General features: G+C 45.5%; 1 protein-coding gene across 1 annotated transcript in view; it reads left to right on the plus strand.

The window, feature by feature from the left end:
• The window catches only part of NRL (neural retina leucine zipper), a 30,499-nt gene extending 19,568 nt beyond the window's left edge, over positions 1–10,931 (plus strand). The window contains exon 3 of the mRNA XM_073653306.1: positions 10,326–10,931. Within this exon, the coding sequence (XP_073509407.1) occupies positions 10,326–10,703 (378 nt within the window). The 3' untranslated portion in view covers positions 10,704–10,931. The remainder of the gene's footprint in view (positions 1–10,325) is intronic.
• Positions 10,932–13,635: the final 2,704 nt, after the last annotated feature.

Here is a 13,635-nt window from a genome sequence, read left to right on the forward strand (position 1 = left end):
AATTCGGGGAGGGCGGCGCCTGAGCGTGTTTTTTTTTTTTTTGGTTTGTGCCCTGAGCCGGCCGGGTGGCTCCCCCAGCAGCAGCCGCCGCTGCTTCTTCTCTGGCCGGGCCAGCACTGCAGCAGTTAACTTCCCTGTGTGCTGGCCCGGCCACGTCACTGCTAGGAGACACGGCCCTGTGCACGACCGTGTCTCCTAGCTGTGACGTCACGCAGTGCGCGCCCTGCACTGCTACTTACCACCGGAGAGGACTGGAGCCGAGCCGGGGGATGGTGAGTGTGTGTGTGTATGAGAGAGTGTGTATGTGTGATTGATTGTGTGTGTGTGTGCAGATATCATTGTGTGATGTCTGTTTACTGTATATGTATTTTTGTGTTTCACATGTGTTTATGCGTGTATGTATATGTCTGTATATGTTTGTGTGTGCGTGACTGCGTGCGGCCTCCCCCCTGTCTCTGGGGGGGCGCCGTGCGGCCTCCCGCTGTGTATAGATGGCGCTGTGCGGCCTCCTGCTGTGTATAGATGGCACTGTGCGGCCTCCTGCTGTGTATAGATGGCGCTGTGCGGCCTCCTGCTGTGTATAGATGGCGCTGTGCGGCCTCCTGCTGTGTATAGATGGCGCTGTGCGGCCTCCTGCTGTGTATAGATGGCGCTGTGCGGCCTCCTGCTGTGTATAGATGGCGCTGTGCGGCCTCCTGCTGTGTATAGATGGCGCTGTGTGGCCTCCCGCTGTGTATAGATGGCGCTGTGCCACCTCCCGCTGTGTATAGATGGCACCGTGCGGCCTCCCGCTGTGTATAGATGGTGCCGTGCGGCCTCCCGCTGTGTATAGATGGCGCCGTGCGGCCTCCCGCTGTGTATAGATGGCTACGTGCAGCCTCCCGCTGTGTATAGATGGCTACGTGCAGCCTCCCGCTGTGTATAGATGGCTACGTGCGGCCTCCCGCCGTGTACAGATGGCTACGTGCGGCCTCCCGCTGTGTATAGATGGCGCCGTGCGGCCTCCCGCTGTGTATAGATGGCGCCGTGCGGCCTCCCGCCGTGTATAGATGGCGCCGTGCGGCCTCTCGCTGTGTATAGATGGCGCCGTGCGGCCTCCCACCGTGTATAGATGGCTACGTGTGCTCAATATTGAGTCATACAATTAATATAAGGGTATGTGCCCATGATGCAGAAATGCTTCGGATTTTTTTTGAGCGTTTCTGCATCTCCCTGGCAGAAAAAACGAATGCGGATTTTACATGCGTTTTTCCTGCCAGGGACATGCGGATGTCAAGCGTTCTTCACTTGCAATTCCGCATGTGGGTTGACAAGCGATTTTAGCATCACTTGGAAAGTGCTTGACTACTTGGTCACACTATATAAATCCATGCGACCATAAAAGAATGGTAAAAAAATAAAATAAATATATAATTACCTTCTGATGGCCTGCCAACGTCAGCGGTCGCGTGACCCGTCACATGACTAAATTACGTCATAGCAGGTCCTTTTCAGACCATCGTGAGCTGCCGGCAAGCCAGGACGCATCGGATAAAGACACCAGGGGCCATCAGAAGGTAAGTGTGATGTTTATTTTTTATTTTATTCTTTTTTTACAGGTTCTATGGTACCCGGGTCCGGAGGAGAGTCTCCTCTTCTCCAAACCCGGGTACCATCCGCACATTGAAACGCATGGATTCTGCATGCACAGATGCCGTGATGCGGATTACATGCGTTCCAATGCAAGTCAATGGCGGCGAAAACGCCGAGCTTCCACAAAATAATTGGTAGTGCTGTGGATTTTTCCACAATGATAATCCGCAGCGGAAATTTCCGCAGCATGTGCACAGCACATGCGGATTATCATTGGGGAACATGGCAGACCTTCTACCAAGCATTTTTTAAGCGTTTCTGCAGTGTAATTGCTTAAAAAACGCATAGTGGGCACACAGCCTAAAAAAAATTATTATAATTAATATTGTGCCAAATTAATTTCACGTGAACTATCACATGATCTATCATGTGACATGTGATACATCAGGTGTGTGTGTGTGTGGGGGGGGCCCGCGCCTTCTAAACTGCCCGGGGCCCTTGCTACTCTTAGTCCACCCCTGATCGCGCCCTCTCACCCTCCGGTCACGCCCACCCACCTCACCTCTCTAGTCTGCTCTGCTGCTGCGATCTAGAAAGAAGAGCAGGAGCCCGGGCACTTGAAGTTCCCGCGGAGACCCGGGCAGCACATCGCTGACGGCGGCTCATCTCAGCAGACAGCGCCGGTAATTGTGTCCTGTTGTGATGTGCCATTGCGCCGACACTGCCACCCGGGCCGTGGTGTCGGTGCATGATGCTGGCTGAGGAGCTGCCGCTTCTGCAGACAGTCTGCTCTGCAGCATAATTGATGATGGCGGGCGGCGAGGCGGGCGGCGGGATCATAGTTTAGGCGCAGACGCGCAGTCAGCAGCTGCCGCCGGTACTGTGTTCTGTGCTGTGCAGACAGTACAGCCAGCGGGCAGCAGTGCCAGCCTGACAGAGCCCAGACTGCCTGAGTCTCTGACTAGTCTCAGACTCTGAGGAGTCTGACTAGTCTGTGACTGTTGTCACTGGTCAGACATGATGGCAGGCAGCAGCAGGGAGGGACACAGTGGGGTCTGAATCCCAGACATGGGCTGCATCAGGCACTGCAGCATTGCATATGGGCAATGCTCACACCCCCCCCCCACCCCAACCTTTTATATGTGCTACATGGAAAGGGGAGGGGGAAGCTACATGAAACTTGGGGAAACGGCCGTGACGGGGGGGAAGATATTGGATGCGAGGGGGGCACGACGTGGGGGGTACGTGACGGGGGGTGAGGGTGGGCGTGACCGGGGGGGGGCGACCACTGACAGTGCCTAGGGCAGCAGAAACTCCAAATACGGCCCTGTATATTATAACATACCTCTACATATGGTGTTGTTCTTCCTGATACTATCATTTGGCTAGTTGTTTACCCCCCAAAAGATCATACAGTACAAACCAAAAGTTTGGACACACCTTCTCATTTAAAGATTTTTCTGTATTTTCATGACTATGAAAATTGTACATTCACACTGAAGGCATCAAAACTATGAATTAACACATGTGGAATTATATACTTAACAAAAAAGTGTGAAACAACTGAAATTATGTCTTATATTCTAGGTTTTTCAAAGTAGCCACCTTTTGCTTTGATGACTGCTTTGCACACTCTTGGCATTCTCTTGATGAGCTTGAAGAGGTAGTCACCGGAAATGGTTTTCACTTCACAGGTGTGCCCTGTCAGGTTTAATAAGTGGGATTTATTGCCTTATAAATGGGGTTGGGACCATCAGTTGTGTTGTGCAGAAGTCAGGTGGATACACAGCTGATAGTCCTACTGAATAGACTGTTAGAATTTGTATTATGGCAAGAAAAAAGCAGCTAAGTAAAGAAAAACGAATGGCCATCATTACTTTAAGAAATGAAGGTCAGTCAGTCCGAAAAATTGGGAAAACTTTGAAAGTGTCCCCAAGTGCAGTTGCAAAAACCATCAAGTGCTACAAAGAAACTGGCTCACATGAGGACCGCACCAGGAAAGGAAGACCAAGAGTCACCTCTGCTTCTGAGGATAAGTTTATCTGAGTCACCAGCCTCAGAAATCGCAGGTTAACAGCAGCTCAGATTAGAGACCAGGTCAATGCCACACAGAGTTCTAGCAGCAGACACATCTCTACAACAACTGTTAAGAGGAGACTTTGTGCAGCAGGCCTTCATGGTAAAATAGCTGCCAGGAAACCACTGCTAAGGACAGGCAACAAGCAGAAGAGACTTGTTTGGGCTAAAGAACACAAGGAATGGACATTAGACCAGTGGAAATCTGTGCTTTGGTCTGATGAGTCCAAATTTGAGATCTTTGGTTCCAACCACCATGTGAATGGATGGACTCTATATGCCTGGTTCACACCGTGAAGCATGGGCCAACAAGTGCTAAGCATCTCTGGAAACTCCTTCAAGATTGTTGGAAGACCATTTCCGGTGACTACCTCTTGAAGCTCATCAAGAGAATGCCAAGAGTGTGCAAAGCAGTCATCAAAGCAAAGGGTGGCTACTTTGAAGAACCTAGAATATAAGACATATTTTCAGTTGTTTCACACTTTTTTTTGTTAAGTATATAATTCCACATGTGTTAATTCATAGTTTTGATGCCTTCAGTGTGAATGTACAATTTTCAAAGTCATGAAAATACAGAAAAATCTTTAAATGAGAAGGTGTGTCTAAACTTTTGGTCTGTACTGTATATGTGTATATATATATATATATATATATATATACATATATACACATATACACATACATACATACACTGCTCAAAAAAATAAAGGTAACACTCAAATAACATATCCTAGATCTGAATGAATGAAATATTCTCATTGAATACTTTTTTCTATACAAAGTTGAATGCGCTGACAACAAAATCACACAAAAATCATCAATGGAAATCAAATGTATTAACCAATGGAGGCCTGGATTTGGAGTCACCCCCAAAATTAAAGTGGAAAAACACACTACAGGCTGATCCAACTTTGATGTAATGTCCTTAAAACAAGTTAAAATGAGGCTCAGTACTGTGTGTGGCCTCCACGTGCCTGTATGACCTCCTTACAATGCCTGGGCATGCTCCTGATGAGGTTGTGAATGGTCTCCTGTGGAATCTCCTCCCAGACCTGGACTAAAGCATCCGCCAACTCCTGGACAGTCTGTGGTGCAACGTGACGTTGGTGGATGGAGCAAGACATGATGTCCCAGATGTGCTCAATCGGATTCAGGTCTGGGGAATGGGCGGGCCAGTCCATAGCTTCAGTGCCTTCATCTTGCAGGAACTGCTGATACACTTCAGCCACATGAAGTCTGGCATTGTCTTGCATTAGGAGGAACCCAGGGCCAACCGCACCAGCATATGGTCTCACAAAGCGTCTGAGGATCTCATCTCGGTACCTAATGGCAGTCAGGCTACCTCTGGCGAGCACATGGAGGGCTGTGTGGCCCTCCAAAGAAATGCCACCCCACACCATTACTGAACCACTGGCAAACCGGTCATGCTGAAGGATGTTGCAGGCAGCAGATCACTCTCCACGGCGTCTCCAGACTCTGTCACGTCTGTCACATGTGCTCAGTGTGAACCTGCTTCATCTGTGAAGAGCACAGGGCGCCAGTGGCGACTTTGCCAATCCTGGTGTTCTGTGGCAAATGCGAAGCGTTCTGCACGGTGTTGGGCTGTGAGCACAACCCCCATCTGTGGACGTCGGGCCCTCATACCACCCTCATGGAGTCGGTTTCTAACCGTTTGTGCAGACACATGCACATTTGTGGCCTGCTGGAGGTCATTTTGCAGGGCTCTGGCAGTGCTCCTCCTGTTCCTCCTTGCACAAGGCTGAAGTAGCGGTCCTGCTGCTGGGTTGTTTCCCTCCTACGGCCCCCTCCGCATCTCCTGGTGTACGGTCCTGTCTCCTGGTAGCACCTCCAGCCTCTGGACACTACTCTGACAGACAAAGCAAACCTTGCCACAGCTTGCATTGATGTGCCATCCTGGATGAGCTGCACTGTCTGAGCAACTTCTGTGGGTTGTAGAGTCCGTCTCATGCTACCACGAGTGTGAAAGCACAACCAACATTCAAAAGTGACCAAAATATCAGCCGGAAAGCATTGGTACTGAGATGTGGTCTGTGGTCCCCACCTGCAGAACCAATCCTTTATTGAGTGGGTCTTGATAATTGCCAATAATTTCCATCTATTGTCTCTTCCATTTGCACAACAGCATGTGAAATTGATTGTCAATCAGTGTTGCTTCCTAAGTGGACAGTTTGATTTCACAGAAGTTTGATTCACTTGGAGTTATATTCTGTTGTTTAAGTGTTCCCTTTATTTTTTTGAGCAGTGTATATATGTATATACAGTATATACAAACAATTACATAATATAATGCTACCATAAATATGATCTTAATAATATCTGTAATGATTATCAGGTTACTCCCATCTTAGGCTTTCTTGGCTGAGAGGCAGGGCCGGCGTCAGCACCCGGTTCACCCGGGCAAGTGCCGGGGCCCTGAGTGACATCCTACATGGGCCATTATATGGGGGGAGAGGTGACATCCTGCATGGGGCATTATATGGGGGGGAGAGGTGACATCCTGCATGGGGCATTATGTGGGGGCCAGTAATCTGTATGGAGCGTTATATGGGGGCCCGTATCCTGTATGGAGCATTATATGGGGACCAGTATCCCGTATGGAGTGTTATATGGGGACCAGTATCCTGTATGGAGCATTATATGGGGACCAGTATCATGTATGGAGCGTTATATGGGGACCAGTATCCTGTATGGAGCATTTTATGGGGACCAGTATCCCGTATGGAGTGTTATATGGGGACCAGTATCCTGTATGGAGCATTATATGGGGACCAGTATCCCGTATGGAGTGTTATATGGGGACCAGTATTCTGTATAGAGCGTTATATGGGGACCAGTATCATGTATGGAGCGTTATATGGGGACCAGTATCCTGTACGGAGCGTTATATGGGGACCAGTAATCTGCATGGAGCATTATATGGGGCCCATAATACTGTATGGAGGACTATACTATCCGGTCTGCACTGTGCTCTGTGAGGATTCGCCGGTTTCTGAGCTATTGTAGAATTTACAATAGATATCACTCATATAATGTAAGAAGTGAAATCCTTGGCATTGTACTATATATATATATTTCTCTGTGGTATCTGTGCATCATGAATCGTGGTATGTGTTAAAGGGGCCCACAACCTGGAGCCAGCCCTGCTGAGAGGATAATAATAACTGCATCCAATCACTGGTCACAAAGTGAGGCTATGGAAACAGCCGAATACAGCTAAGTTATGCTGGTTTCATAACACACCATAAAAATATGTGAGCGTTACATAAACATTGTAGAACAACGAGCTACATGGTGCCGTAACTCCAGAATTACGGAAAAGGCATAGCTCGCTGTGCTGCACAATTTGTGCAACTCCTGTTCATTGCTATGGGAGTTACGGAAACGGTGCAGCTCAGCCGTGCTCTGCTGATGTCGTAGCCCCCCCTTAGGTGACAGGACTGAGTTTGGAGGGAATGATGTGAAATTCCCCATTTCTGCTTAGCGGTACATAGGCAGTGTTTATGAGTTGATGAGCCAACATTATCCTATTACCGACCTCTAATCTCAGCTTTATGACCAGCTTGCGTTCTCAGGCAGACGTCTTCTGTCTGATAAGTGATAATGAAGTGATAACTTTTCATTTTACTACACACTGTACTGTAGATTGTTTCGCCATTAGATGTCATCCCAGATGACCGCCATATCTCCTAATGTGAAATGTCAAAATAAATGCCACAGAGTAAAGTACCGGTAATTTGATATATGATGTTTTGGAACATTTGCAAGAACATCATTTGCAAGATTTTTAGAAAAAGGCTGCTCAGTTTCCCGGGTTTGTTAGGTCTCAAATTTCTGTCCAATAATAGAATTTTTCGTCATCAAGGACTTAGTAGTCGCCAACCAATAAGATATTACCTGCGTGAGGCGTATTCTCATTGCTTTATTTTGGTCAGTATTTGTAAGCCCAACCAAGAGCTGGTCCAAAACTCAAAAGGGGGAAGAGATTTCTCTATAAGTGTGCATTCACACATAGCAGATTTGTTGTAGAAATTTCTGTGACTTTTCCATTCTTCCGAAAGGATTTTGTAGAAATCTATATAGTTTCTGCCAAAACAACGCCATTTAGATGCATGAAGCTGATTTTCTGCCACAGAAATGTTATTAATTAATTAATTAATTAATTCTGCCACTTGTGAATTCGCCAATAGGTTGTCATGAGCTTTTGATGTTGCAGATTTTCTGCATGATTTTTGCATCTACTAAATAAATTAGGTTACTTGCGTTTTTTTCATTGCGCTTTTGTGCTCATTTTTTTTATATGCGTTTTCATTGCATTTTTCATGCTGTGGTTTTAGTTACTTCTTGGTTTGTCATGTTTTAAACAAAAGCTGCTTTTTTTTTTTGATGCTTCCTGATATTTGGCTTTGACAAAACGTTATTGATACAGGCATGTACGGAGTACAAACACGTTTTTTACTTGCGGAATTTTTGTATCTAATGCAAGTCTATGAGGATAATCTGCATGTAAAAGTCAGCGTACCCGCAAGAGAAATTGACACGTTAGGGATTTGAAACCCGCACCGCAGGTCTGTTTACACTGAGTAAAAAAGAAGCACAGTGGGCAGGAGATTTCTAGAAATCCCATCTGCTCTGCTACTTTTTACCACAGTGAAAATATGCAGAGTCAAAAACTCACAAAAAGCTCACCGTGGGAACTATCAGTATTTGGTCAGTATTTATTCTCAGGAGTGGGAGCCAAAACCAGGAGTGGGTGATAAATGCAGAATTGGTGACTTGTTTCTATTATACCTTTTCTCTGATTGTTCCTCACCTGGTTTTGGCTCCCGCTCCTGAGAAGAAATACTGACCGAATACTGATAGTGGGGCCGTGGACTTATACTTTTTCTCTGTTCATGTTTAAGCGCTCATAGATCTTAGATAGCTGTTGACACAAATTAATACTTGGCTTGTCTACACGTTCATGGGTTTTCTGTTGAAGGAACTGTGGTTCCTTGTCATATATATGGCATCTGTATGGCATCTACTTTTACACACTAGCAGTTATTAAAGTTTTTAAGACCAAATACAGTTTTCTATCTTAAGACATTGCAATGTATCCATAAAAATCTGATGCTATATGGTTGATCCATAATGGATCCCATTATTTTTGGCCACCATTTAACATGAATAGGCGAGTCTTATCCAAAACACAAAAGAAACTAGTGCATGCTGTTAAAATTTTCACGTGGACATTCAATTGAAGAAAAACGAAAAAGTTATCTGAACAGTCCTATTAAATAACATTGGTACGAGAGCTGTCTGTTTTTACCATTGACAGCACTTGGACTGAAAATATGGTTGTGTCAACGTAACACGATAGTGGCTTATCTCCCCTACGTATTCAAGGACTTGGTGTATGAATTCGGAATGTCCGATCCTTATCTCCCACGATATCATCTGCTGGGGGAAAGCTAGTAGGTCCCCATAAATAACAGATGGCTGGCTGGTCTAACTGAAATTGGCGGATTTGACTGATGTTAAAGGGATTGTCCAGGAAATATAAATTATTATTATTACAATGGCACAGGCTGCTTAACAAAATAAAGGAAGCCATACTCGCCCTCCTGATACTCTGTGTCACGATTTCACCACTCACGGTGGCCTAAGGACGCGGTGAGTGACAGCTGAGGGATCCTTAGGGAGCCTAAGGGATCAAGGGCGTGCTGGACTGTCAAGTATTGTGAATGATAGCCCAGCTGTCCAATCTGGCTGGGTCTGTTCAGGTTGATCACCAGGCTATTTAGCTGGCTAGCAATGGTTAGACCATTGCCAATTGTAAACTTATGCACTGGTGTGTTAGCTCGTTGCTCTGTGTTCTGATACTCTGATCTTTGTTGCCGGACCTTAGATTTGCCTTTTGCCTACTCATTTGTCTTACCCCTTTTGCCTTTGACACACTCTGACCTTAGTTACCTGACCCTGGACTTTGCCTCTGATTATCTGTCTGTCTTATCCCTTTGTCTTTAACATACCCCCTTGGCATCTGACTTTGGACTCCTTGACTTCCCCACCTCACGGCTTTGTCCGTGAAAAGTGACTCAACGTCAAACCCTGCAGGTCTTATTCCAAAGCTGGCTCCTCTGCTATGTGCTTCCTGATCCCATGATCGATACATTGGATATGTCCTGAAATGCTTGCTCAGCCAGTCACTGGACGTAGTGGAAAACCAACCTGAGACTGTTATTTGGCTGAATGGGCATTTCTGTCCCTTTCTGGTGTGTTAAGGATGAGACCAGAAACCGCAGGACTGGGGAATAGGGAGAGTTGGAATAGAGTTGCAATAGAACCTGTGGGCCATCAGGGAGTGTGAGTATGGCTGTTTTTATTTTTTTAAGTATTCTATGCTATTTTAATAATAGTTTATCTTTCCTGGACAATCCCTTTAATCTATCGTTTATTGGGGGCCTTTACACTCCTAGTTTTGGCTTACTAATACAGATTCATACTACTGGCCAAAATATGGCTGTGTTAATGAGGTCTAGCTTGGAGGATTTTGGCGTAATCTGTGGGGGATCTCTGGTCGCCACATAATAGTCTTTTTCCATATTACAAAAACATTTTTTTTATAAACAAACATGTTTTGATTATTGTGCTAATATTGCTGTATTTTTCCACAGCTATCTCCCCTGTCTGAACGTTTTTCTGATGAACAATTGGTAGGAATGTCTGTGCGAGAGTTGAATCGCCAACTGCGGGGTTTCAGTAAAGAAGAAGCTTTGCGACTAAAGCAACGCAGGCGCACGTTGAAGAACCGAGGTTACGCCCAGTCCTGCCGGTACAAACGGGTACAGCAACGTCATGTCCTGGAGACAGAGAAGTGTCAGCTCTCTCGTCAACTTCAACAATTGCAGCAGGAGGTGGCTCGAGTGACAAGAGAGAGGGATGGATGGAGAGCAAGATATGAGAAATTGCTGACTGCCACAGGAGGGGGGACCGGGCCGGATGTGCTGGGTGCAGGGGGAGACACGGGGCCTGGAGCTGAGCTCTTCCTGTGATACCCAAATCAAAAGACTGAACCCAACTTGAAAAGGCGTTTTGTTATGCAGAGGACTCACCTCACTCTTTACATAAGAACCTATTCTAAAATGCCCCTAGTGTGCAACTTAAAAGTTATAGAACCTTTCACTGCCTATTCTCCATTTCTTTGAGTAGAAAAACACCTTTTTTCTGATCTCAATCACAAAATATTGATTCATTCCTACTGTTCATACATGAGGTACCCTTTAAAGCAGGGTTCCCCAACTCCAGTCCTCAAGGCCCACCAACAGGTCATGTTTTCAGGATTTCCTTAGTATTGCACAGGTGATGTAACTATTGCCTGTGCTGATGATGGAATTATCACCTGTGCAATACTAAGGAAATCCTGAAAACATGACCTGTTGGTGGGCCTTGAGGACTGGAGTTGGGGAACCCTGCTTTAAAGGGAATCTGTTGGCAGGTTTTTCCTACCTCATCTCAGAGAAGCTGAATCCAACAATGTATCACTTAGTTTACTGGGTGCAGCCGTTCTGACACAAACCGAGCTTTTAGATTTAGCAATGCAGCCGAGCTGAGGAAGCTAACCCCGCCCACAACAGGCTCTCTATGTATAATGGCTATAAACAGTGAGGTGCTTATCACAGAAGGGGACGGAGTCGGGCTACCAGGCAGACTCTTCTGTGTCCCATCAATGATAAGCTTCTGGGGGTAAAACAATCATTGCAAGAAAACAACAGCACAGAGCTTGATAAGAGAGGCATTGCTGAAATCTGTGTTCTAACCCCTACAGTATGCTGTCTTCAGATTACATAGCAAAAACCTGCAGACAGAGTACTTTTAATACTCCTTGAAATCACCAATGTCATTGGTTGGTATTGTCCCCCCTGCTAATGTTTCACATTTATAGTCAAGCTTGTCCTTGATTCTGCTGGGAAGAATGCCACAGATTCTAATTAAACGGCTGTATCTCAGCCACTGAGTGTAGTCTGCACTCTTTAATAACAGGTCACTTTTGTCTCGTCCCCTGGAGAACACAATTACAACAGATTCTCCTCCACAGCCAACAAGAACGTATGTGAATTTGAGAGATGGTGGACCGGCTGAGCCTGTCCTGTTCAGGGGCTCTCTTCTTTACATTTTCTATACCATTCATCCCCATGCAAGGGAGCGGAAGATATTTCTGGTTTTATTTGAGGGAAACATTAAATTATTGCATTTTTTTATGTGTGTGATTGTGAGTTTCCACAAAATGCAACAGTTTGCGTCTCCTCTCCCTGCACATAAGGGGCAAAGCTAGCGTGTTACTAAGCAGATCTGGCCGTGTGTTGTGAACAGTTTTAAGAATTTTTTTTTCTTCAAATATTATTATTATTTTGTATTCGAAAAAAAATATAAAGGAAAAAATATATATTTAAACATAGAGAAATAAAAGATACAGAGTTTTTACAGCAGAATCTCTTGTTACATGTTTATTGCTGTGTCTTAGCCATTATTTTTGAATATAATATTATGAATATTGAGCTCCAAAGAGCTTTGATCATGGGCTAACCCTTCCATCTGTGTTGGTGAGTTGTCTGCCCATCTATGACCATCTCATGGGATGTTCTCCTGGTAGGGCCGTAATAACCGCGGTAACAGAGATTGCCACTGGGCCCGGCTGGTGAGGAGCCTGCCGACGCCAGCACAAACTTCAACTGAATGTGCATACTCGGATGCCCATCCAATTGAAGGGTATTGCAGCGCACAGACCCATCGGGGGTGACTGGGGGCACATGGCATTGACGTCATGCGCTCCCATTGCTTGAACGCTGAAGTCAGCTGCCGGCTTCAGAAGAGGACACCGCACGAGGGAGTATTTTTTTTCTTTTTAAATCAGTGAGTACACAGTGGCCATGGACTATGAACGGTGTATTATACCATATGGAGCACTATGGGGTAGAGTATACTATATGGAGGACTATGGGATGCATTATACTATATGGAGGACTATGGGGGCGCATTATACTATATGGAGGACTATGGGGGCGCATTATACTATATGGGGGACTATGGGGAGTGCATTATACTATATGGAGCACTATGGGGAGTGCATTATACTATATGAAGGACTATGGTGAGTGCATTATACTATATGGACGACTATGGGGAGTGCATTATACTATATGGAGGACTATGGTGAGTGCATTATACTATATGGAGGACTATGGTGAGTGCATTATACTATATGGAGGACTATGGTGAGTGCATTATGAGTGCATTATAGTATATGTAGGACTAGGAGGGGTGTATTATACTATATGGACGACTATGGGGAGTGAATTATACTATATGAAGGGCTATATGAAGGGCTATGAGAAGTGCATTATACTGTATGGAGGACTATGGGGAGTGCATTATACTGTATGGAGGACTTTGGGGGAGCATTATACTATATGGAGGACTATGGGGAGTGCATTATACTATATGGAGGACTATGGGGAGTGCATTATACTATATGAAGGACTATGGTGTGTGCATTATACTATATGGAGGACTATGGTGAGTGCATTATAGTGTATGTAGGACTATGAGGGGTGTATTATACTATATGGATGACTATGGGGAGTGCATTATACTATATTGAGGACTATAGGATGCATTATACTATATGGAGGACTATGGGGAAGCATTATATTATATGGAAGACTATGTGGAGTGCATTACACAAGAGGGAGGACTATGGGCTGTGCGTTATACTATGTGGGGGACTATGGTGAGTGCATTATACTTCTGCTATGGGGTCCCATGACTTCTATGTACGCCCCTGGTGAGTATAATGTTGTTTTTTTTCTATACATTAAAGAACAGACGCAGAATGGGGGACATATACCAGGATGGGGGATATATATACCAGGATGGGGCCCAGGATATGGGCCATATACTAGGATGGGGGATATATATATCAGGATG

The sequence above is a fragment of the Phyllobates terribilis genome, unplaced genomic scaffold (genome assembly GCF_046119375.1).
Source record: "Phyllobates terribilis strain yellow unplaced genomic scaffold, ASM4611937v1 Scaffold_1__5_contigs__length_1240528914, whole genome shotgun sequence".
Lineage (NCBI taxonomy): Eukaryota > Metazoa > Chordata > Amphibia > Anura > Dendrobatidae > Phyllobates > Phyllobates terribilis.